The sequence below is a fragment of the Manis pentadactyla genome, chromosome 11 (assembly GCF_030020395.1).
Source record: "Manis pentadactyla isolate mManPen7 chromosome 11, mManPen7.hap1, whole genome shotgun sequence".
NCBI classification, from domain to species: Eukaryota; Metazoa; Chordata; class Mammalia; order Pholidota; family Manidae; genus Manis; species Manis pentadactyla.
In genome coordinates this window covers 47,504,057-47,530,457 of record NC_080029.1, presented here as the reverse complement: position 1 = coordinate 47,530,457, position 26,401 = coordinate 47,504,057, and the positions used below count along the sequence as shown (strand labels likewise).

Genomic DNA, 26,401 nt, shown 5'->3' with positions numbered 1-26,401 from the left:
CATGGTAATATGTTGTATTTTAGGGTGATTTTCAGTAATGAAAGCACACACATTTTTTTCTCACTCATAAAATCAATACTTCATTCCTGAAAATTATGGTTACTTATGCTCTTTTAAAAATACATTTCTAGTTAAATAGAGGGTATGGTAAGAAGTATTTCATAGTCTGCAACACAAGAAGAAGGTGTTAAACTGCTTCTAGGTTACTGTATTTTATTAAACAGATAATTTGGTTCCTGAATGTATTTTTCTTGGGCATGTTCTGTAAAGCTTGAATAACAAGGAGTTGCTGTGAAATATAGATAACACTATTAATAAAGCAGTATTTGTCCTTTAAGAATTAGGGAATTAACTTGAACTATATACCATCAAAGATCCAAATGTACAACTCTATCAAAGAAAACTAGGATCTCTAAAAACCTTGAATTAGACATTAGGACACCTGGGTTTTAATCTTTTCAATTTCCTGTGTGTTCCTGCACAATCCACTTGCTCTCTAAAGCTCAGCTCTGTTATTTGTGAATAAAGTTATTAAATTAAATCCTCTTAAGGTTTCTCTTAAATAGAAACAATCTAGTTACTAGAGACAATCTCCAGTTATCCTCTGCCAGTGGAGTCCTACAGATAGTACTTACTCTCTCACCAGCAATATGTGATAATACCTGCAAAGCCTGCCTCACCGAGAGAGCCCAACTAAGACATGGTGTCCAAGTTTTCATTGAGGGTTCACTGATACAGGCGTGGACCATGGCTGATTTTTGTTACTCAGTCTCCAGCCTCTTCCAAGGTCCACCTGAGACCAAATGTTCCAGGGCCTCTACCACAAATCCCATTGTTAGCAGAGACTAATTTGGTGTGCCTATGGCCCCAGGTAAACAAGGGCTATCAGGCAGGATATTCCAAGGATTTAACAATTATCCTCTTATGTCTTTGGAATAGGCAGTGTTTAGACAAGTCAGGCCTGCTTAATTAATCCTTCACTGCATATCTTGTTTCAGTGATATAATCCTCTTCTACCTTCTTGAGAAAGGGTGCTCTGTAAGCAATTTCTTGAGGCTTTTCAGTCTGAAATATTTTTATTCTACTGTCATATTTGATTGATAGTTTAGGCAGCTATGGAGTTCTAGTTGGAGATAATTTTCCCTGAGGGTTTTTAAGGTGTTGCTCCACTTCCAGTGTTACTGAAGTTTGAAAGTCATCTGATTCTTGGTCTTTTATATTTGACTTTTTTTTCCCCCTTGCTCAAAACTATTAGATTCTTCTTTGATCCTCACATTCTAAAATGATGTCTCTTTATATGGTCAGTCTCCTATCCATTTTGCTGGGCATTGAACAGACCCTTTCAGTTTAGTCACATGCATCATTTAGTTTGGGGAAACAGTTTTGAATTTTTCATTGATTTTTCTCTTCACTGTTTCCGTTCTCTCTAGAACTCCTAACATTTGGATGTTGGACCTGCAATATAGATACTTTTCTTACCTCTTCTCTCTTATTTTGCATCTATCTTTTGCTCTACTTTCTGGGGGTTTTGGGGGGGAGATCTCCACAACTTCCAACTTCTAGCCCTTCTTTTGGCTTTTCTTATTTCTACTAGTGTATTTAATTTATATAAGCTCTTTTTTATTCTCTAAATTAACAACATCTTTTTTTTATGTGTGCAGTATTCTTATCTCTCTTAACTCTATTAATAATAGAATTTGGGGTTGGTTTTTTTCTTTCTGTATGTTTTTTTCTATTTGTTTATTTTGATCTTCTCTCTCATTAAAAACTTTTGAACTATCTGGTTATCCTTCGCTGTCTGCTCATAATTAACAGGGGAAGCTCTCAGCATGTGGGTGAGGCAGGTACACACTGAGGCAGGTAATCTGGCTGGATAGTTTGTTAGGGAATCCTGATAATGGTATATTTAGGTCTTTTCTCTTGGATTGATCAGATTCCTCAGGGGGAAAGAATATTCTAATCCTTCAGAGAATACAAATACAGTTAATAGCATTTTGAGAACCTAGTTGGGGAAGGAGGTGGAGGCATAGGAGAATTCCTATACTTGATATTCATCATTAATACCCCTGTTTGTAGTATAGTGCCAAGCTTTCAACTGTACCTCGCTCCTTACTTCCATACTCTGGGCCAGAGTAGCCTTTCCAGAGAATAAACCCCAGATATCTGCCTGGATCAATAAGGGGCATTTGCCCAGGGCATGGACTTGGGAAAGAGATTTTGAATTTAAATGCTCTTAAACAACTTTTATCCACCCATTTTAGCCCCCACCTCACAGTTCCAGTAGTACTTAGTTATCTGGATTCCTGTATCTTTTGAAGATTATCAAATGTATATTTGGTTTGTTCTCAACCCTCCTCACAGACTAGCTTGGGATTCATCTTTCTCAGTCACATTGTGTTGGGGTCCCCAAGATCACCCTTAACCTTGTTAATTTGCTAGAAGGACTCACAGTTGTTACACCCATGGTTACAGGTTATTACAGTGAAAAGACAGAGTAAAACCAGCAGAAGGAAAAGACACATAGAGTAAGGTCTGGAGGAAACCATGCACAAGCTTCCAAGGGTCCTTTCCCAATGGAGTCATGAGATATGCTTAATGCCTTGTGTAACAAGTTGTGACAACACATGAGAAATGTCATTTACCAGGGAAGCTCATTAGAACCTCAGTGCCAAAGTTTTTTATAGTCATGTAAGCACTCTCTTCCCAACATATAGCAAAATTCTAGATTCACAGAAATAAAGCAGGTATTGAATATAAACCCTACTGTTTGCAGAAACTGTTTAGGCACAATGAAACACCCTTATTTAGGGAATGATGGGAATCCTCCCAAAATCCAAGTTCCCAAATGCCATCCAAGGACCAACCTTATAAGCAGGTATTTCTAAGGATAGCAGTCTCAAGTATGCTATGTTAATTCTTTTCTGCATATACACCCATCTGCTTTCAAGCCTCCAACATTTTGTTATTGTATCCTTTCCCATTCTACTCAAATTTATGGGTGTATGTCTTTTAAGAAAATCCCTTTGTTATTATTTTAGTGGAGTTTCAAGTGAGAACAAAATTAGATAAATATATATTCAATATTAACCTGGGATTTGATTTGATTGTAAGTCAGAGCACCCCAATTTAATTGTATAAATTATATAAACTTTTAAGCAACTTGAAAGAAAACAGACTATGCAGAGAGAGAACACACTTCTAAAAAAAATTGTGTTAGTGTTCTGAGAAAGACAAAAGGATATTATATCCTATATACACTAGGAAGAATAACAGGCTGCTGTAAAGAAAAACATTTAGATTTTTCTTAAGTTCTTAAAAATGAAATATATGATAGGCATTGAAAGAGAACATCTGAGAAGAGTCTGGCTATTCAATTTATAGCTAAAGTAGCTAAAAGCCTCATTTTTTTATATGCAAGCAATAGCAATGGTGATCTTGGGAATGGTGCATATTCTTCATAGTAACTCAAACAGTTGAGATGGAAACTAAAGATAACTGCTTCTGTGAAAGTAATCTATATATTGGATATATACATCTATTCACCTTGGAGAAGAGATTATGTTCATCACAATTCATTTTTTCATCAATTCTTTAAATTTTATATGTTCTCCAATAAAGTTTCTATTTCAAATCAATGACAGTGGGAAAGTCAACTTGATAAAAAGAAATTCTATAGAAAAGCATCAGTTCTATAAGTATTTCAGTAACTACCATCTCCAGCTAACATGATTCTACATGCCATGGGGCACAATGCACAGCTCCAGTGTAACTCCTCCTCAAACCTTGGGATACCTCTTTTAAACTTACGTTAGGTAACATCCACAAATGAAATATATTTGTCATACTCTCATCTTCCCTTCTTCTTTTTTTGAATAAATAGGAAGATAACATATGTAAGTCTGTGTTTTAAAATGGAAAAATTACATTTTTCAAAACATAATTCAAAGAGGTCACTTATAAATATGTTAAATATTTTAAAATAAAGTGTGCTAGTTGGAGGAGACAAGTAAGGACCCTTTAGCATCTTACTACACTGATGGACAGTGATTGAAGTGGGGTGGGGAGACTTGATAATATGGGTGAATGTTGAAACCACAATGTTGCTCATGTGAAACTTTCATAAGATTGTATGACTAATTAAATGAAATAAACGTGCTTATTATAGAAAAAAATTAATTAAGTGTGCTAGTGATAGCAGTATTTTAAATCTTCATTAAATCAAAAATTCTAAATCAGTATTTTCTGAATTAGGGGCTACTAGTTTGGATATGGGATAAAGGTAGGTTATATGATGAAAAGTGTTTGATATCCATCAACCCATATAATTCTTCATACTTTATAATAAAGAATAATATCCTTCCACAAATGGTGCATTTATTCAGTTCTTCTGTATTAAGAAACCTGGAAAGATTTGGCTCCTCTGACATAAATTGATATCAGCAAGTCATTTAGATGTATCTCATTTGCCATTCTAAACTTTAAAAATCTACATAAAGTACATGTTTATTATGTTTCATAAAATATCCTTCACTGTCTTAAAAAGTAATATATAATTAATTGCTTGACTTTTTTAATATTACTGATTTGTATTTACTCAGGATCATGCTCTATTCTATAAAATAATTGGGATCTACTAAGATCATTGTTTTTAACCTCATAATCTAAGTGTGATTTAAGCACCTGTTTGTGTTTACATGATGCCTTGTAACATATTCTGCATATGTAGGGTGATAGACCTTTAATTCTTTCTTTAGTCAGCACAACTCTGTCTCATACCCATTATTTATCCCATTCTATGACTTATAATTATTTGGATTATACTTCCCACCCTGTCCCCATTCTCTTCTTCATTTGAGCATTTTAAATACTGTCACTGAAATCTAGCTCTTTCCAGATGACACTCTGTGCCTTATAAACCCCCCATCATAGTTTGTGGGAAGAACACAGCCTGTTTTATGTTTTCCAGTACTACATGCTGATGTTACACCATCATCATCTCTGAAATCTATGCCATCTGATTAGGTCATCATTGGCTATAGTAACAACTTCCACTTTCCTTGATGAATCAGCACTTTCTTTCTTCTGGCCTGGTCTCCTGATATACAGATCTTTTCAAAGCCATATTGATAAGCCATCCTATGTCTCTCAGAGCTCCAGGGGCTACTCCAAACTCTAAAATCTCCATTTCTATTTTCATACTTTATAATAAAGAATAATATCCTTCCACAAATGGCACATTTATTCAGTTCTTCTGTATTAAGAAAGACCTGGAAAGATTTGGCCCCTCTGACATAAATTGATATCAGCAATTCATTTAGATGTATGTCATTTGCCATTTTAAACTTTAAACTCTAAGCCACCCAACAGTATAGCCACCTTGGATCAGCTCTTGAAAAGGAAGCAATTCTTTCTGTCCAGTGCTGTCTCTTTTCCCTTACACACTTTGAATTCATGCTTTTCTTGTTTTCACCCTCATCCTGTTACTCACTTTACTCCTTTTGTTTTCCCCACTCCATAAGTGACCATTCTGATGTCATCCTATGACTTTTTGCTGTGCCAATATGGTTTATTCACTTTTTCTTTCTCTACAATAATTTCACATGTTACAGTTCTATATTATTACTTTAAAAATGCAACCTAGTTATTTGAACTTTTTATAATGGCATCATTTTTTCTATTAGATTGTTGTAATTTTAAAATCAGAAAGCCTTGCTGATTACATCTGTCAACTGCCTGACTTTAATTGGACCTCTCTGCTTCCCAATATATTCTTTCATAATCCTTCTATTCATGTGTTCCAAATGTTTTCCATATTCCAAGCGCTTACACCTAACATTCCTTCCCAGAATATGACCTTGCCTCCTACTTTACTAGAAAAAAATAGAATCCATCTGCCCAAATCTCTCATCCATCTTCTCTACATCAGAATATCTGTATCCTTGTTATGTCCAAATTTCTTTATTTTAACAAAGCTGGTTTGTAGATTATTTTAAATTGTCTATGTAGACCTCTAAGTTTTTCTTCAACTATCTTTTCTAATCTCTTGACTCATATTCATAGAAAATTGTCTCCCAACAGCTTTCCCAGGTTTCTTTTCAAATAGATCTTAAATAGTCTATACTCACTGCCTTTGTTGTCTTACTCCCTATTAACTCCTTGCACTTTTGCACTGTCATTCCACTGAAAACACTTCTCTCCAAGATTATCAGTAACATACTAATAAGTCAATCAAATAGTCTTTTCTTAATTGTTCTTGATGTTGTGCAGAATTTAACATGGACCATCCTTTTTCCCTTTTGCCTCTAAACTACTACACTGTTTTCTGTGACTACTCTGATTCTCAGGTCTCTTTCCCTTGCTCATCTCTCTTTTCTTCACTCTTTTTGTTTTTTCATTCTGACTGTTAAATGTGAACATATCACATGTGTTCTCATTCTACATTTGTTGTCTCATATGTCTTCTACTTATGAGTTTCAGCTGCCACTTCTGTAGGTTACAGTAATTTCCTTTTCATATTCCAAAACCCACATGCCCTCTCAATATTTTTGCCTATATGTAATAAGTTTTAAAACTAAGAATCAATTCCAATTGACAGTTCCAAATCAAATCAATTGACTTTTTAAAATTTTGGTCATTCTCATTCTATCAGTCTTCACATTAAAATATGAGAACATAGTTGAGTGGACTCACTTAAATTCAACAGTCTTTTAACTGGAATTCTTTACACCATTATAATCCATTTTCTGCATTATCACCTAAGAAATCACTCAAACATAAAATATTACAGAGTTTGTTGGAGTTAAAGACTAATTCTTTAACATTTTTATACAAATCCTCCATGATCGGATGACTGCTTACCCCTGTGCTGTATTTCCTGTACTCACCCATACCACCACAAATTAAAGTACTTGATTTGGCCTAAATTCACTGCTCATTTATTCAAAAATTTCTGAAAACCTACTATGAACCAGGCATTATACTAGATACCAGGGCTATAAATATGAATGAGTTATGGTCTTTTTTAAGAGGGAAATAAAAATGTAAATAAATGCCATGGAGTGTGATTAGTAATGCAAGGATACAGAGTGGTTTCTCCCTGAGGCTCTTAAGATGACAATATAAAGCTCGACTTAAGTATTGAAGGATGACTTAGAATTTGTTATATAACCATGAAAGCATATTTCAGGTAAAGGAAAAACATGTATACATTGAACCCCTTATTTGAAGAGCTGGAAATAATTCAGAATGACCAGACTGTAAGATTGAAGATGGGGATAAAAGAATACAGTGATGGGAAGGTTGGGCTAAATAATAAACATTAGAGACCTTGTTTGTGTCAAAGAAGTGTGGACATTTCCCCAAATAGTATGATCATATTTACTTTTTAAAAAGAAGTTGCTCCATCATAATAAAAATTTGGTCAGGCAAGATTTTCTGACAAATGCTAAAACTGGTGGTTGAAAATAAAAGATATTTACATAGTCTATAAATATCTCTCCACTTGATACTGATTACAGTGGGAAACATAGTAACTTAACAGTGGAGAAACATGGTAGATACTACCTTAACAACACACTGATGGGACAAATCAACATCATGAGCCTCCTGATAAAACACACTGGGAAGAATGCACCATCACTTCTGTGGCATTCCTACCAAAATGCATATCCTGAATCTAATCATGAGGAAACATCAGATAAATCTACACTGAGAAGCATTCTACATCACTGGTCTGTGCTCTTCAAAACAGAATATGAAAGACAAAATTAAAAAATGAAGATTAAAGATTAAATCCACATGAAATATGTATGTAATACATAATCCTGGATTTTTTCCCCTATAAATGGCATTATTGGAACAAATGGCAAAATCTGAATAAGGTCTGCAGTTAAGATAATAGTAGTGTATCAGTATTCAATTTTATGATTTTTCTGGTTACATAAGATAATTTCCTTTTTTAAGGAAGTATGCATTGAGCTATACATTTAAGGGTAAAGGGGCAACACAGGGAGGGCCAGATGTACTTGTGCAGGCAGCAGCATATGTTACAGGAAAGGAACCCCAAAATAAAAAAGACAGACCTTATCTTTACTCCGGAATCTAAGCAAATCTTCACCAAGGAGGGAAAGGGAGACTTTACTCCCCTAGAATGTTCCCAGGGAGGAAGATGTTGCAACTTACTCTCAAATGATTTTTTAAAACCACATATAGAATACGTTCACATACAGAACATATTTGTAGCAGCATTATTCATAATAGCCAAAAAGTGGAAGCTACTCAAGTATCCTTCAACAGGTGATGATAAAATGTGATACATACACACAATGGAATATTATTCGGCCTTAAAAAGGAAGAAAATGCTGACACATGCTCCAAAATGGATGAACCTGAAGACATCATGCCAAGTGAGAGCTAGTCACAAAAGGAAAAATATTGTATGATTCCCTTTATACTAGGTATCTAGAATAGTCAAAGTCATTGAGACAGAAAGTAGAATGGTAGTTAGGGGCTGGAGAAGGGAGAAATGAGTTATTGTTTAATGGATACAAAGTTTTGGTTTGGGAGGATGGAAAGTTCTGGAGATGGATGATGGTGATGATTTGCACTACAATGAATGTACTTAATACAACTGAACAATACACAAAATGATTAAATGATATCTTTTAGTACAATTTTTACCTTCTAAAGATACATATGGAGCAAAGAATGGAAACAGAGAGATCAATTAAAAGGGTGTGGTAATAATCCACTGTAGGAGTAGAGACAGAGAAAATGGATGGATCTGAGATGATTTAAGTGGTATGATTTAGAGACTAAAAGGATATTTTAAACTTTTCTATCCTGTCTAGCTTCTGGTAGATGGTGGTACTGTTAACCAAAAATACAATAGATGTGAGTAGATGCCCAGGCTGCTATTTTTGCCTAAGCACTTACCAAACATTTCCCCTTACCTTACATGATATCCTGGAATGAATTAGTCTTTTGCCCCTCCTAGAAGTTGTGATAGCATCTTTTGCATTGATATCACAATGTGAAAACAGATGGTTTATCTTCTATACACTGAGCTCCTTGAGAGCAGAACCAGTTACTGTATCTGTGAATCCATGGTATCTTTCATAGTGTGTGCTCAGTAAATGGTTGACTGAAATCAGTAGGCTATCAAGCACTTACACTAGTTTTCATTGTAATGTCTTATATTTGCCTCTTTCTTTCCAGGCATCCAAAATTCATACACTATTTCAAAAGTCTTATAATTAGTCTTTCTACTTCTAGACTGTAATTACTCTGTAGTAACCAGTATATTGTTACCAGATTAATGAAATTCTATTTTTTTGGAGTACCTACTTAAAAACCTTTAATATTTGCCCATTATCTAAATAATAAAGTCCAAATTCACCAGTAAAGAATTGTAAACTTCCACATTATGCTCTCAGAATTTATCGTGTTTATTTCCAATTGTATTAATTTTATTCAACACATATTTGAGAACCTGCCTTGTACAAAGCTGTGTGAAGGAAGTTTGTTAAATATGACATATACTTACTATCTTTGTGTTCATTTTTTGATCCCTTGTTTCCTTTTACTTCTTCATTTAATCTTAGGGGAAAGTAATTTTTGGAAAGCACTCAGCCATATTCACATTTAAGTAAGTAGTTACATTCTAGGACAAAACATGAGTAATATAATTAAATTTAGGATAGGTGGCTAGCCACCCAGTACAATGTCTGGCTCATAATAGAAGTTCAATAAATGTTTAAACTGAACTAATTATGTTTAAAATTTTAAAGATAGAAATTTAAGCTTAAGACTATAACAAAGAAAGTCACTAATTTATTGTTTTAAGCCTTTGGAAACCTGCCTATTTTTGCTTCATAGTAATTCAACTGCACTTTTGAATTTTACTTGTTTATTATTGTTAGTAGTTCTGTCACTTTGAAACACAGTGTTTTGACAAAGTCAAAACAAATGCAAGAATACTATATTAAACAGTTTTCAGAACTTTCTTTCTGTACTTTTTTTATAGGTAATATGTAAAGTGAGATGTGCCACTGAACTTGACAAACACAAGTAAGTTTCATGAGTAGCAAGACCTGAACTTTTTTCACACTAGATCTCCCAAGGTAGAAGGGCATGGTAGTTGAGGGTACCTTAGCAGTTTTATAGAAAATCAAGTAGTTAGATTAGTTCATACAAAAATGAACTGAGAAACCTATAGTTCTCCCCCTTCATCCACATGACTGCCTAACATTTTTGCTGTTCTGCCACTATCTGGCCTCATATGTCAGATGTAGTTTCAGAGGGTCCACAAATCCTAAAGTTGGAGTATGCTGTTTAGGGCTAGGATGTTCCATGAAGTAATTTTAGGTATTGGATATCCTCAGAAACGGGAGTGCTAAGCTAGAGCATCAGTAGTCTCAAGTTACAGACCCATTGCCCACTGACTTGCCAGTCATGCAACTTATTTAACCTCTATGCCTTAGTTTCCTAAACTATTATAATCCCCTGGATAGGTGGATAATTGCAAGGTCATTTTTGGATTTCAAGTTATATAAATATTATTATTTAATTGGAGAGAATGTTAAGATCTAAACTAAAAGCTTTGTACTTTGCATGTACACTTAACAAAGATTGCTTGTTACAAATTACTTGTGTAAACTATTTCCAAAGGCAGACAACATTTTATGATTTCCACTATTGAAATGACCCAAAATAAAGATATTAGGATACCAAATAAATTTCTGGGTCATATTAATGTGGGTTGTAAACATATTTGAACTAGAATTACTTTCATTTAAATAGCTATTACAGCTACTTTCTTGAAGAGTTTTTGTGAAGTCCCCTTAGGGGGAAGTAGTTAAGTATCTCATTTTCAGAGTTGTTCTATATGCATAGTAAGTATGCAACTTTATAAAAAATGCGGTATTGATGAGGGCTGAAAACATTGCATATACTGTCCCTATGTTCTTCTTCATTCATGTCTGAAAGTAATGTTTGCTGTAGATAATCAGAGGTTCATAAAATTGAACATTGTCTAAAATATGTTTTCCTTCCCGTAAATTAATATTAGTAATCAATTTAAATTTAGATACAATATATTAATTTTCCAGACAAATTATAAAAGCCTGGTAATTGTTGGAATGGAAAGAGCAATAAAAATATGTTTAATAGTTATCAAAATGAAAAATTAGTATTAAAAATATTCCTATATTTAAAATTGAATTAGTGTTAAAATATTCCTTCCTTTTCTTTTCTTTTCTGGTAGAAGCAACTGAATTCAAGTCAATGTGAGGTTATTTTTAAATTAATGCTTTAAAATCTAATGCCATTTTAAAATGGTTTAGATGCTGATTTCATAACAGCAAATATATCCCAAGTAACTCTGAGTGATTATTGAATTTGTATTAAATGAAATTACAAACATTTTAAACTGAAGGAATTATTGTACCTGAAGTAACGCACTAATTCAGAATTAAATTTAATTTCTCAGTTTTACAAACATCTAATAAACTCATTTTTTTCTTTCAGGATTCTATTGCATTTAGGTTTTATACTGGCAAGCCTTCTCTTTTTAGTGGTGAACTTGGCTTGTGCAATGCTAGTCCACGGAGATATCCCAGAAAATCAGTTGAAATGGACTGTGTTTGTTCGCGCATTAATTAATGATAGCCTATTTATTCTTTGTGCCATCTCTTTAGTTAGTTACATATGCAAAATTACAAAAATGTCATCAGCTAATGTCTACCTCGAATCAAAGGTAAGTATATTTCTTAAATTTATGCTTGAAAATATAACTTCAAAACCTCATTCTATGAAGCATATCTTAATGGAAAGTTTAAATTTGTTTTTAAAGTATTCTGAATGTCAAGTAGATTTTTCAGCATGAAAGGATGATGACAAGAAATTAAAAGTTATTCAAACCTGGCCTTTCCTAAACAGTGATTTTTAAATATATATATATATCCTCTCCATTGGAGGATAATTAAATGAAATAATCCAGAATTTATATGACTATATCACAAATAGTTTAATATATAAACCACACTAACAACTTAAGATTTTATCAGTTAGGTTGGCAGACAGTATTGTCATTAAACAAATTTACCAGAGTATGTCTGCCTGCATTTGGGTTAGCAGAGTTAAGATGTCATACTGGTAAAATGGTGTTTATTTATATAAAGGTTTAGAAAGTATTACTTTACCCCATAATATGAAGTTCCTATAATATTTGAAACACCTAGTCGTGTAACTAAATTTGTAAATGCCTTGCTTCTCCCTTTTCTTTTATTTTGGGTCAGCAAACAGAAGCCAAAAGCTAACCCATCAACAAAGAGCCTTGGAAATTTCTACTGTTGTTGATTTACAATGTGGCTGAGTAGTGAATCAGTCATCACAGTGTATGTTGGCATTGGGTGTGGGAGTACAGATGTGTGAATTTGGGGGTGAGGGTTTATACATAAACACAAGCTTGCTTTAATTTGACATCATTGCCTATTTACTGAAGATAAGCAAAATAGTATCTAAAACAGTTCTCTGAAATATTTTTAAATTTCTATATTGTTATCCTACAGTCCTAGTAAAAGTATTATAATTAAATACATGATAATCAACTTATCCATTAAATTTAGGTGGAGACTATAACTTTACTTTTTAAACATATATCAGTAGAATGCAGAATAAATATAGATATATATATATACAAAGACAGAGCAAGAAAGACTTTCAAAGCAATCTTACCTGGGAAATTATTTTATTCAGCTTCTATACTAAAATGTTAGTTCCTAACATTTAAATATTTTAGCTAATTCCTGGCTTCGGTTTATGAAGAATAATACTGTCACTTATGATACATAATCTTTTGGTGTAACAACAGCATCGTCACTTAGTACAATAATCACCCCAAAATTCATACTATTGCATGTCTGGGGATAAAGCATGGATGTGGTTGAATTTGAAGAGCTTCTTTTTTGGATACCTAGTAACTTTCTAAGTTTCATTTTACTTGCTTTGAAATAGGTAAGTCTCTGAATATAGTATAGTTCCTAATATGGGAAGAAAAGTTCATCTAGTGACTCCTCCAGAATTATTTCAAGCATCTTCCCCTATCATATGAAAGGTTTTTTTCATTTTTATTATTACTTTTTTTTAATTTAAAAATGCATGGATTCAGAATTCTCTAGGAACACTACAGAGAAACAGGTTCAAATACATACCTATGAAGATAAATAAGAGATTCTAGATTATTTGTATAATATTGTACTGTTATGTAGTTCTTGGTCTTTCTAACTAGGCTGTAAACATCTTTATTCAAAGTGCCCATCATCTTGCTTTCATGTTCTTGTAAAATCACTGGGCTCATTTTTGGTTTCTGACTTCTGTAAATACACAGTAATGCTATTTCTATTATGTCTGTTGAGCATCTACCCCCTCCACTTTCAAACTGACCCTTTTTCTTGCTATCCCTAACAGTGTTTCCTTAAAGCTCAGATTTTGGTCTTGTTTTTTTTTTCTCTTTCTTTCTACATATTTGGTGATAATGATATCCTTCATAATTTGTCTCAACCCCATCTTACCTACCTTTTTTCTAAGTGACACACAGTTGCTCCTGTCTCTATAGCCTTGTCATGTTTCATCTTACAGGAATGTCTCCCCATCCTGACCCCTACTGCTCTATACCTGTGTGTCCTTATCTTTCCTAACTTTAAAGGCATAACTCTAATGTTTCCCCTTTTTATGAACTCAATTTGGTCTCTTCTCCATCTCCAAGTAAAATTTAGAAATAACTATCTGAATCTCTTAAAATTTTATTTTATTCTTTTAGCAATTAGAACAGTGCTGTGGTTTGGTTCTCTTTTCAAAGTAGCAATTCTAACCTGCTTTTTAAATACTGGTTGTCAATTTATATAATTGACTTCTGCTGTTTCATTTTTTTTACTCTCTTACATATTTAAGGTTTTGTTACTTTGTTTCATGTCTATATTTTTATATAGATACTTCTTTATTACTTAGCAAACTAATAAAGGCATTTAGAACAATATGTTTTCTCCAGTATGACTTTGGCAGCTTTCTATAATCTTGTTATACTGTAGCAATATTCTTGTTTAACGAAAACAAAGAAAATTTTCTGCTTAGATTTCAGCCATATCTCAATCATTGCATATTTGCACAACAGTGTGAGTGAGATATTATCTCTTTATATAGGTCTTCCTTCAAGTCACTTTGGTGGGGAAGTCTAAAATTCAGACATCTGTCCCACTCAGGTCCCCTAACTTCCATAAGAGGTAATCAATTTTACCCTCTGCTTGATTGCCCATGCATATTAATTTGGCCTTCAAAACAATGTAGAATTTCTGTACTCCAGATTCTTAAAGAAAATAAACAACTGTTACTCTCAAAAGCTTAATTGGCAGAAAGATTACCTGTTGGAAGTACAGTCTGTCCATTCCCAATCTATTCTACATTTTATCTTCAGCCCAATCCAGATCATTGCAGTTTTGTACTAAGACTGCATTGTAACCTGGATAGAATTGTCTGTTCTGACCTACACTTTTGACATCATGCTTTGGTCTACATCAAGAAATATATAAATTTCTTGTAAGAAACATATCACAAAGTCACTATTGTATAATGTTGTTGAGGATGTTATCTACACAGTGTTCCCCAGAAAAGATCTTTGTCTCCATTTCAGTTCCAAGTAAAACTATTTATTAAATCTTTCTTTCTCTGTCTACTATGCTGTTCATTGGCACATAGGGGGCTCGCCTCTATATCAATCATAAACGACCTTAACAATATATATTTTTGGTTGTAGCTCTACCTCTAGTTTCATCTCATGTTCTTACCGGCCCTGCCCCAAGCCATCTCATCCCCACACACACATTCCTAAGTTTATTTTTCATTCTGTGTGTATCTCTGTAACTACTTCAAATTCTCTTTTGAAATGAGGGTCTTATAAATAAAAAATGGTATTGGATATAATTTTGAGTATGTTTATATCTCTTTTTTCAGGTATTGATTTTTTAATTACTTTGGAAATATCTTAGTGAGAAACAGTGTATCATAGTGATTGAGAGCTGGAACCTGAGATTAAAGAGATAAGGATGTAAATCGCTTCTCTCCTGCTTATTGGCTTTGTGACTTTGTAGAAGTAACAGCGTCTCTAAACTTCACTCTCTCACCCTTGTTGTGAGGATAAGAGCAGTACCTACCTTATAAAGTTGCTATAAGAATTAAGTGAAGATGTTTAGGACAATGCCTAGCACTCAGAAAGCACTTACAAATGTTAGCTATTGCCATTCTAATGGAATTATAATGTAGCTTCAGGAAATACTTAAATACCTGAAACTATTGGCAAAATTTATCTGAAAAGGAGTTCTACATATGTAATCAAATTCTCAGAAGGAACAGTGATCCAAAAATAATAAGCATCATAGGTCAGGGTTTCTCTTCTAAATATTTTAATTTTACTTGACTCTACTTTATTTATGTACTGTTCCACCCAGATTTTGATAAGGTTTGAAGTCTCTGATAGATTACATTTCATCCAATATTTAAGTAGTTTTTCTTAGAATTTTTTGGAGCAAATATTGTAATGGTCTTTTTAATTGTAAGTACTTTTTTCGGTAATCTTTAGTATCTTTTATTATGATCTAAATTTTATTTTATTTGCATGGGAATGATTGACTTAATATTATCTTCTAACTTTTTGTCTGTTGCTAACATTTCAATTATGTCTTGTTTACTTAGACAAAATATTATATGGATTTTTATTTTTTTTAAACCCTATGGGTTAAACAAAGAATTTGTGCTTATTGCCATGATTGTTAGTATTGGTCGTTTTCTCCCATTGACTTGTTTTTATTGCTGTTTGCTTTGCCTTCATTTGTCTGATTTCATAGAAGCCAGAGATCTAATTACATTTGAATTTATTTACTTTTTCTCAGACTTGTAACTTCTACCATTAAAATGCAGCCTGATAAATTTGTTTTCATTCTAATATTGCTTTCCATTTCATAAATTATAAGTTTAAAATATAGAAGATATATCATTTTTAATGGACAAAATAATTTATATCACAAAAAGGTTTAAACCACTAGTAGATGCTTAGTCCCTATAATTGCAAATTGGAATTATCTGTATGAAAGATCACTCAAAGACAGGGTGAGAATAAAAGTTAAGCCTTTAGGCTTATATCTCTGTTCATGGACATGCACAATTTTATATCTGGATAAGAACATAAAAGGAATCATTGTCTGATATTCAAGATCAGCTTGTATCCTAGCCTAGTCAGCCATTTGCAAATCAGGTATTCTCTCTCTCTCCTGAATTCCTAGCAGTTTTAATTACTGTGTATATCTTTCTGTCCTATGTTCACTTAACCCTTGATCCATAATAATTGATGTATTGTGATGGGAGGCAGCATCAGCATCTTGCAGAGACAAAGTACCATTGAACTAAACTATATTTCTGATCTTTCATGCAGACCAGCTGATCCTCTAAGCTTAAACTAGTGGTTTATGGTAACTTAGGCCATAATTAAAGAAACAAGCTAAATACTGTTAGTGAATCTCATCTACCACCATGAAATATGACTTAAGCAGAATTTGGGATGTTGGTAGAGAAATAGAGGAAGCCTCAAATCCTGATTATAAATTCTGCCAAATTTTTATCAGATACCTGAATATATGCAGGACAGAATCCCAATTCTCTGTAATAGGTATGGTTGCCCCTTTCCCAATATTCTCTTACCATTTCTTTCTTGAGTTACTGGGATTTACTTTATCTATCTTAAGCTGTGGTACTTCTTTAGTTTGCTGCCTTCATTAGTCCAGTTTTTATATCTTAAGTTTTATTTCCTATTTTTAAAAAATCCCTGCTTACAACCTTGGGTTTATATCTTTTGTCTACTCCTAAGCTCAAATAGCTTTCCCCTTCTAATTCTAGACTCTTTAACTAGACCAGTGAGCATTTTCAAAATTTTTATTTTTCCAAAGCCTTATAAAAGCCATCTCCTCCATGATAGTAGGGTCATAGAAGCCAGAGATCTAATTACATTGTATCTTAGCAGTATGAAACTATTTTTGAAACTAGGCTTTGTAATCATAAAAATGTTTTTTTAAATTTACTAACTGAGGCTACTTTGTTTCCTTAATTTTGAATGCTTAGTTTGGCATTTTAATTTCAAAATGGAAATCGCATCTGTGAGGTAGTTTTTCAAAAAATATGTGAGGGTTTTGCTTCTGGTAATTGCTGAGTAGACTCTATTAGACTGACCTCCCACAGATAGCAATGATAAATTCTGGACAAAATATAACAAAGCACTGAAAGCACTGGAGAGCAACCACTTAGAAGAAGAAAGGCACACTGAGTGAGTTTCTGTTTTTTATAGCTTCTAGCCTGAGGGAAGTTCTCATCCATGGGTCAGCCAAAACTTGAAGAGAAAACTGCTGTTTTACTTGCTTGAAGAAGCAGAAGACACAACTCAAGTAACTACCACAGACAGAAAGTGAGTGGAAATCTCAGGAAGAAGATAACCAGATAGAGGAAGCCCTAAATCCTGATTATAAATTCTGCCAAATTTTTATCAGATAGCCTGAATATATGCAGGACAGAATCCAAACAACACAGTTAAGGATAAAGGAATGGAACTGAGATTTCAGTGGCTGTTCATTCATGGGAGACAGTTTGGGATTTGAGACTAGCCAAGTTAATTTTTGCAAAAAAAGAAAGACAAATCAATACTTTTCAGAGGAATATAACAGAATCCAGACTGTGTAAAACATGCCACTCAGAATGTCCAGAGCACAATCCAAGGTTACTATATATATGAAGAAACAGGAAAAATGTAACTTATACTCAAGGGCAGAAAACAAAACTCAAAGAGCAATAATTGGAGGCAATACCCCCACATAACCCAAATATTGGATTTATCAAAGATTTTACAATATGCTTAAGGATGTAAAGGAAAAATATACTTGGATGAATAAATTGGAATTCTCAAAAGAAATAGAAACTATCTCAAAAAGCAAATTCTAGAATTAAAAAATACACTATTTAAAACTAAAAAGTCACTAGTTGGGCTTAACAGCAGAATGGAAATGAATGAAGAAAGAGTCAATGAACCTAAATCAATAGAAATTATCCAATCTGAAGAACAGAGAAGGGGGGGGGGAATAATAAAACAAACAATCTCAGGACCTAATTATATATAATTTGAATCTCTACAGGAAAAGAGGGGGTAAATGAGATTGTAAAAAATATTTGAAGAAGTAATGACCTAAATTTTCCAATTTTGATGAATGGCATGAATTTACATTTTCAAAAAGTTCAGCAAACCCAAACAGGATAAATATAAAGAAAATCTCATCTAGGCTCATTATATAACCAAAATGCTTAAAACCAAAAAGAAAAAGCAAATCTTGAGAGCAGTGAAAAATGACACATACATAAGGAAACATTGATTCAAATGACTGGTCACTTCTCATCAGAAATAATGGAGGCCAGAAGACATGGAAACAGTATCTTTAAGATGCGGAAAGAAAAATGTCAGCTCTGGAATCTATATCCAGTGAAAAATTTCTTAAAGAATGATGAAGAAATAAAACATTTTCAGATAAAAGAAAACTAAGAGGGTTAGTTACCAGTAGATTTGCACTAAAAGAAATGCTAAGAAAATTCTACAGACTGAAGGTAAATAAAATCAGCTTGAATTTCAGCTGTTCTTGAAGGAGTGAAGAACACGAAAAAAAAGTAAATATATGGGTAAATATAATTTCTTAAATTTCTTTAAAATATGTGCAAAATAAATATGTGAGGCTTACTATGTAGATATATAATTCTTTATATAGCGTATATAACAACTAAGTAACACGGCATAAAGAATATGTGATAAATCAACGTATATGGTTGCAAAGTTCTTACATTTTATGTCAAGTGGTATGACATTAACTATTACTTAAACTGTGAAAATTTTATTTATGAGTATCCCTAGAGCTGTGGTTCTCAAACATTTTGATGGCAAGACCCATTAAACTCCTAAGAATTATTGAGGACCCCAAAGAGCTTTTCTTTATTTAGACTATATCTGCCTATATATACATTATTAGAAATAAAATGGAGAAATTCTAAAAATATTCATTTATTAATTCATTTAAAATAATAATAAATCCATTATAGGTTAACATGGATAACATGTTTTTCTGAAAAATAATTATATTTTTCAAAACAAAAATAAATTAGAAGATTGACATTATTCTACATTTGCAAATCTCTTTAATATCTGATATAATAGAAAACAGCTCGATATTTATGTCTGCTTCTGCATTCAATCTGTTGTGATACGTTGTTTAGGTTGAAGTATATGAAGAAAATCCATCCTCACACATATATGTAGTTGGAAAATGTAGGAGAATTTTAATAGCCTTTTCAGATAATTGTGGATATTCTTCTTTAACACCGCACCAAAATTCTGAAGTGGTGGTTTCTTAAAGGTTAGTTGTCATATAGAATCTAAAACCTATTACGCAACTTTTTATACTCTCCATTGGTCTATCTTGCATTTTGAGATATGGAAAATCATGCATTGATCACTGGAAAAGAGTGATGAACAAATCTTTAAAATGTTAATTCATTTCATTAGATAATATCCAAAATCACATTTGTTAATATTATGACCAATCTCATAAGAAAAGTATTTAATTTGGGTAAAGCTTCTAGTCTTACAGTGTATACAAGCTCTTCCAAGTTTTCAAAAATTCTTATTTTCATTGGAAGTTCATAGTTTATCATTGGCAATAAATATGGTCAGATTCTTCTTTCAAGTGAAAAGCTCATTTCATTTATTTATTTATTATTTTATTATTTTTTGCTATCATTAATGTACAATTATATGCACAACATTATGGTTACTAGACTCCCCCTATTATCAAGTCCCCAGTACATACCCCATTACACTCACTGTCTATCAGTGTAGTAAGATGCTATACAATCACTACTTGTCTTCTTTGTGTTATACTGCCTTCCCTGTGTACCTGTCCCTACATTATATGTGCTAATCATAAGTACCCTTTTCCCCCCATTATCCCTCCCTTCCCGCCCATCCTCCCTGGTCCCTTTCCCTTTGGTAACTTTTAGTCCATTCTTGGGTTCTGTGAGTCTGCTGCTGTTTTATTCCTTCAGTTTTTTCTTTGTTCTTATACTCCACAGATGAGTGAAATCATTTGATACTTGTCTTTCTCTGCCTGGCTTATTTCACTGAGCATAATACCCGCTAGCTCCATCCATGTTGTTGCAAATGGTAGGATTTGTTTTCTTCTTATGGCTGAATAATATTCCATTGTGTCTATGTACTTTCCATTAATAATATTCCATTGCTATATACTTTCCTCTTAGAACTGCCTTCGCTGCATCCCACAGAAGTTGGGGCTTTGTGCTGTTGTCATTTGTTTCCATATGCTGCTTGATCTCTGTTTTAATTTGGTCATTGATCCATTGATTATTTAGGAGCATGTTGTTAAGCCTCCATGTGTTTGTGAGCCTTTTTGTTTTCTTTGTACAATTTTATGCCTTTGTGGTCTGAGAAGTTGGTTGGTAGAATTTCATTCTTTTTGAATTTACTGAGGCTCTTTTTGTGACCTAGTATGTGGTCTATTCTGGAAAATGTTCCATGTGCACATGAGAAGAATGTGTATCCTACTGCTTTTGGGCGTAGAATTCTGTGGATGTCTGTTATGTCCATCCGTTCTAGTGTGTTGTTCAGTGCCTTTGTGTCCTTATTTTCTGTCTGGTGGATCTGTCCTTCCTCTTGATGTATTTTTGAATTCGGTTTGCTAACATTTTGTTGAGTATTTTTGCATCTATGCTCATCAGGGTTATTAGTCTGTAATTTTATTTTTTTGTGGTGTCTTTGCCTGGTTTTGAAATTAGAGTGATGTTGGCCTCATAGAATGAGTTTGGGAGTATTCCCTCCTCTTCTACTTTTTTGAAAAGTTTAAGCATGATGGGTATTAGGTCTTCACTAAATGTTTGATAAAATTCAGCAGTGAAACCATCTGTTTCAGGAGTTTTGTTCTTAGGTAGTTTTTTTATTACTAGTTCAATTTCTTTCCTGGTAATTGGTCTATTCAGATTTTCTGTTTCTTCCTGGGTCAGCCTTGGAAGGTTGTATTTTTCTAGGAGGTCATCCATTTCTTCTAGATTGTCCAGTTTCTTACCATATAATTTTTCATAATATTCTCTCATAATTCTTTGTATTTCTGTGGTGTCTGTAGTGATTTTTCAGTCTGATTCTGTTTATGTTTGTTGACTCTTTTTTTTCTTGATAAGTCTGACTAGGGGTTTATCTATTTTGTTTATTTTCTCAAAGAACCAGCTCTTGGTTTCATTGATTCTATTGTTTTATTCTTCTCAATTTTATTTATTTCTGCTTTAATCTTTATTATGTCCCTCCTTCTACTGACTTTGGGCCTCATTTGTTCTTCCTTTTCCAGTTTCATTAATTGTGAGTTTAGACTGTTCATTTGGGATTGTTTTTCTTTCCTGAAGCAGGCCTCTTCAATGTATTTCCCTCTTAGCACAGCCTTTGCTGCGTCGTACAGATTTTGTAGTGTTGAATTATTGTTGTCATTTGTCTCCATATATTGCTTGATCTCGGTTTTTATTTGGTCATTGATCCGTTGATTATTAGGAGCATATTATTAAGCCTCCATGTGTTTGTGGGCTTTTTCATTTTCTTTGTGTAATTCTAGTTTCATCCCTTTGTGATCTGAGAAGCTGGTTTGTACAATTTTGATCTTTTTGAATTTACTGAGGTTCTTTTTGTGGCCTAGTATATGATCTATTCTTGAAAATGTTCCATGTGCACTTGAAAAGAATGTGTATCCTGTTGCTTTTGGATGGAGTGTTCTATAGATGTCCATTAGGTCCATCTGTCCTAATACATTGTTCAGTGCCTCTGTCTCTTTACTTATTTTCTGTCTGGTTAATCTGTCCCTTGGAGTGAGTGGTGTGTTGAAGTGTCCTAAAATGAATGCATTGCATTCTACTTCCCCCTTTAATTCTGTTAGTATTTGTTTCACATATGTAGGTGATCCTGTATTGGGTGCATAGATATTTATAATACTTATATCCTCTTGTTGGGCTGACCCTTTTATCATTATGTAATGTCCTTCTTTATCTCTTGTTACTTTCTTTGTTTTGATGTCTATTTTGTCTGATACTAGTACTGCAACTCCTGCTTTTTTCTCCCTATTAGTTGCATGAAATGTCTTTTTCCATCCCTTTACTTTCTGTCTGTGTATGTCTTTGGGTTTGAAGTGAGTCTCTTGTAGGCAGCATACAGATGGGTCTTGTTTTTTCATCCATTCAGTGACTCTGTGTCATGTGATTGGTGTATTCAGACCATTTACATTTAGGGTCATTATTGATAGGTATGTACTTATTGCCATTGTAGGCTTTGGATTTGTGGTTACCAAAGGTTCAAGGGTAATTCCCTTACTGTCTAGCAGACTAATTTAACTCACTTCATATGCTATTACAAACACAATCTAAAGGTTCTTTTTTTTTCCTCCTTTTTTTCTTCCTCCTCCATTCTTTATATGTTATGAATCATATTCTATACTCTTTGTCTATTCTTGGGTAACATCTATTTAGCCTTAGGAATTCTGCCATCTATAGGAATCCCTCCAAAATGCACTGTAGAGGTGGTTTGTGGGAGGTAAATTCTCTCAGCTTTTTCTTATCTGAAAATTGTTTAATCCCTCCTTCAAATTTAAATGATAACCTTGCTGGGTATTCTTGGTTCTAGGCCCTTCTGCTTCATTGCATTAATTATATCATGCCACTCCCTTCTGACCTGTAAGCTTTCTATTGAGAAATCTGATGATAGCCTAGTGGATTTTCTTTGGTATGTGGTCATTTTTCTCTCTCTCACTGCTTTTAAAAGTCTGTCTTTATCCTAGATCTTTGCCATTTTAACTATTATATGTCTTGATGTTATCTTCCTTGGGTCCCTTGGTTGGGAGATCTGTGCACCTCCATGGCTTGAGAGACTAGCTCCTTCCCCAAATTGGGAAAGTTTTCAGCAATTCCCTCCTCAGTGACACTTTCTATCCCTTTTTCTCTCTTTTCTTCTTCTTGTACCCCTATAATGCGAATATTGTTCCATTTGGATTGGTCATACAGTTCTCTCAATATTCTTTCATTCTTAGAGATCCTTTTTTCTCTCTGTGCCTCAGCTTCTTTGTATTCCTCTTCTCTAATTTCTATTCCATTTACTGTCTCTTCTACTACATCTAATCTGCTTTTAAATCCCTCCATTGTATGCTTCATTTCAGATATGGAATGTCTTAATGATTGAATCTCCATCTTAAATTCATTCCTGAGTTCTTGAATATTTTTCTGTACCTCCATAAGCATGTTTATGATGTTTATTTTGAACTCTCTTTCAGGAAGATTGGTAAGTTCAGTTTTATTTCACCCTTTTTCTGGAGTTTGTGAGATTTTGGCCTGAACCAGGTTCTTTTGACATTTCATATTTCTATGTGTTGCCCACTAGTGCCCAGAAGCTCCAGTCTCTGGAGCTGCTCAGCCTCTAGCGTGAGGTTGGACGTCATTGGGGAGCAGAGCTGGTGCCTGTGGGGAGGGGGGAAGATCTGTTTCCTGATTCCCGTCTGCGGTGCCTGTCTCCAGTATCACAGCCAGAGGACCGAGCACACAGGTGTAAGCCTCTGTGCTCAGCGTCTCTCGCTGTTGTAGGCAAGGCCTCTCTCTGGCTGCCCTGACGCCACTGCAGTGACTGCCAGTTTGCAAGTCGGTGCCATCAGGCCAAGAATAAGGCTCGGCAGGCTGTGTGTCACAGTGTGGGGCTTTGGAGCTGAGCAGCCAGCCAGGGGGATGGAGCACCTGAAGCTCCTCAAAGTTCCCAACCTTTTGAGTACAGCATGGTCAGACAACCTTGTCCAGCTCTCCCTTCTCCCACGCAGCAAGCTCTGTCCAAACCCCACCCCTTCAGCAGCCCTCTCTCTGCTAGGAAGCCTCTCAGACCACCTGCCTTTCCTCTTTCACAGAACTGTCAGGCATGGATCCCATCCTCCACAAATGGCTGGAATCTCAGTCTCTGAAGCACTCCGCCTGTTCCAGCTCCCCAACCTCCAGAGCACCACACAGTGTACATTTCTGCTCACAAAGCAAATCTCCAGGGCTAGGGGTCCAGTAGTCCCAGGCTCCCACCCTCTCCCTGCTCCATTTCTCTTCCTCCTGCTGGTGAGCTGGGGTAGGGGGAAGGCCTTGGGTCCTGCTGGATCAAGGCTTTGGTATATTACCCTGTTCTGTGAGGTCTGCTCTGTTTGTGAGGTCTGTATGCAGTCTGGTTCAGCCTTCTTTCCTGTTGCTGTTTTAGGGTTAGTTGTATTAATTATCTATATTTTTGTACTATTTTTGGTTTTGGGAGGAGTTCTCTGTCTCACCTCTCATGCTGCCATCTTGAATCTCCTTATTTCACTTATTTTTGAAAAGAAATGTATGTGCAGCAACCAAGTCAAAATAATAATTGTCTGCCACATCTGTCTGTTAAATTAAGAAATGGTGTTCTGTGAAAAAAGTGGCTAGTTCAGCTCAAAAGTCAAACAGTCACATTTGTGCTTTTCCTCAAGACAACCACAAATGTCTGTATGCAGCAGAATTTCTGTCAATGCATGTCTCATCTCATCATACAGAATATTAAGTAGACAGGTACTCTAGGGTTGATATTTAACCAAATATATTCTTAAGTGAAATTGACCTTTTTTAATGGGAAGGGCATGGCAGTGAAAAGTATCACACAGTCCAGTGGCACTGCCTTGATTTGTTCTAAGGTCCAGAAGTTTTACCCACCATTACTTTTGAAGTATTAGTGAAAATATCCACACAGTTGCTGCAGCATAAACAAGCAGAAGAGTTTTCAACATTTGGAATATTTCAGTACCACTTGTGTTTCTTCTCAGGCAATGACATTAAAAGAATATTTTCTTGGATTATCACTTGGTGCTGACACCAGATGAAAACAAACTTAGTCCTGATACAAACATTCATTTATTTGTAAGGCAAAAATATAAGTGTTGACAAAATATTAAATCGTTCTTTGTGTTTTCAGTTAAATCTTTAAATCAGTGAATTTCTTTATTATTGGAAAATGACAACACCATAATATATTTTGTGGACTTACATCTAGCAGGCATTCAGCAATGTCAATTGCAGAAGGCTTTACTGGTCTCTCAGCTATTGTGGGTGCTTTACCAGCCAATGCCTGTAAAATTCTTAAATGGCTTTTTCATTTCTAGTTTGGAAAGTTACAAAAACAATTTTTGGTGTTTGAAGTGCTCACCATACCTCCATTTAGAATTTTGAATCCTTTTGCTTTAAACTGTGACTGATTGGTCTCAAAATGATGCTGCAAATTAACTTGGACCATGGTACTGTTCAAATATGTTCTGTAGTGGAAGACACAATAAGGTAAATTATTAACATTTATAAAGCCTATTGAAAGCATTTTCATTAAATTTTATTTGATAAAACAAAAAAAAACCAGTTTCACCCAGTTCCTTTGAGGTAGACTCCTTTCTTTATTGAGTCAGAGAACTCTAACACTTCCATCTTTCTTAGAATCTTAGAAATAAACAGGGAAGCTATATGTTGAGATATTTTTTTATTGTGGTAAAATATATATAACATAAAATTTACCATTTTAATAACAACTTTTAAGTGTACAGTGGCATTAAGTACATTCACCTTGACAGCCATCATCACTATCCATTGTCAGAACATTTTCATTATCTCATACTGAAACACTCCTAAGCCAATAATCCATACTTAAATGAGAAAATTATATTTTTTTCATTTTAGAGTAAAACAATAATTTCTAAAAATGAGTTTAATATCAATTTTTAAGTGTTTTAAGTTTTTGAAGAAAATTCTTAAATATGGTTAGAAAAACAAATCTATAAGGTAAACCTATTCTTGTGTTTCCATGTAGGTACAAGGAAAACTTTAGGATTTCAAAATAACTACTTACCAGATGATAATGAAGTTTCAGCAAGTATAGCAGGTACAGCCAAAGAAAACTAACAAGAACCCAATGCAAGTATAGAGAACAAGCTGAGTTAATTTCTTAAAATGCACATATTTATACCCTAACTCTATTATATCAGGAATTCTAGAAAACACAAGAATATACAGACACATATCATAAAGGCTCTAGAATACTCTGCTGTACATTCAAAAGAGAATGAGATTATAATGGGCAAATATTTTCTTAGTATTTTTTAATCATTTTGATTGTGATCTTTAAGGTCCCTGAACCACACTTTATTAAAATAAACCATACAATGGACCATAAGACAAGAATCAATACATTCAAAAGGATTGGAAT

The 26,401-nt window shown here is 34.1% G+C and overlaps 1 protein-coding gene across 4 annotated transcripts in view; it reads left to right on the top strand.

Moving 5' to 3' along the window:
* GPR137C (G protein-coupled receptor 137C) overlaps positions 1–26,401 on the top strand; it is a 53,262-nt gene that overhangs the window by 16,209 nt on the left and 10,652 nt on the right. For all 4 annotated transcript variants that reach the window (XR_005031290.2, XM_036917971.2, XM_057488458.1 and 1 more), the window contains exons 2-3: positions 10,025–10,068; positions 11,527–11,755. Coding sequence is in view for 3 of the 4 variants with exons in the window: in XM_036917971.2 (XP_036773866.1) it covers positions 10,025–10,068; positions 11,527–11,755 (273 nt within the window). In the remaining variant the exon portion in view is untranslated. The remainder of the gene's footprint in view (positions 1–10,024; positions 10,069–11,526; positions 11,756–26,401) is intronic.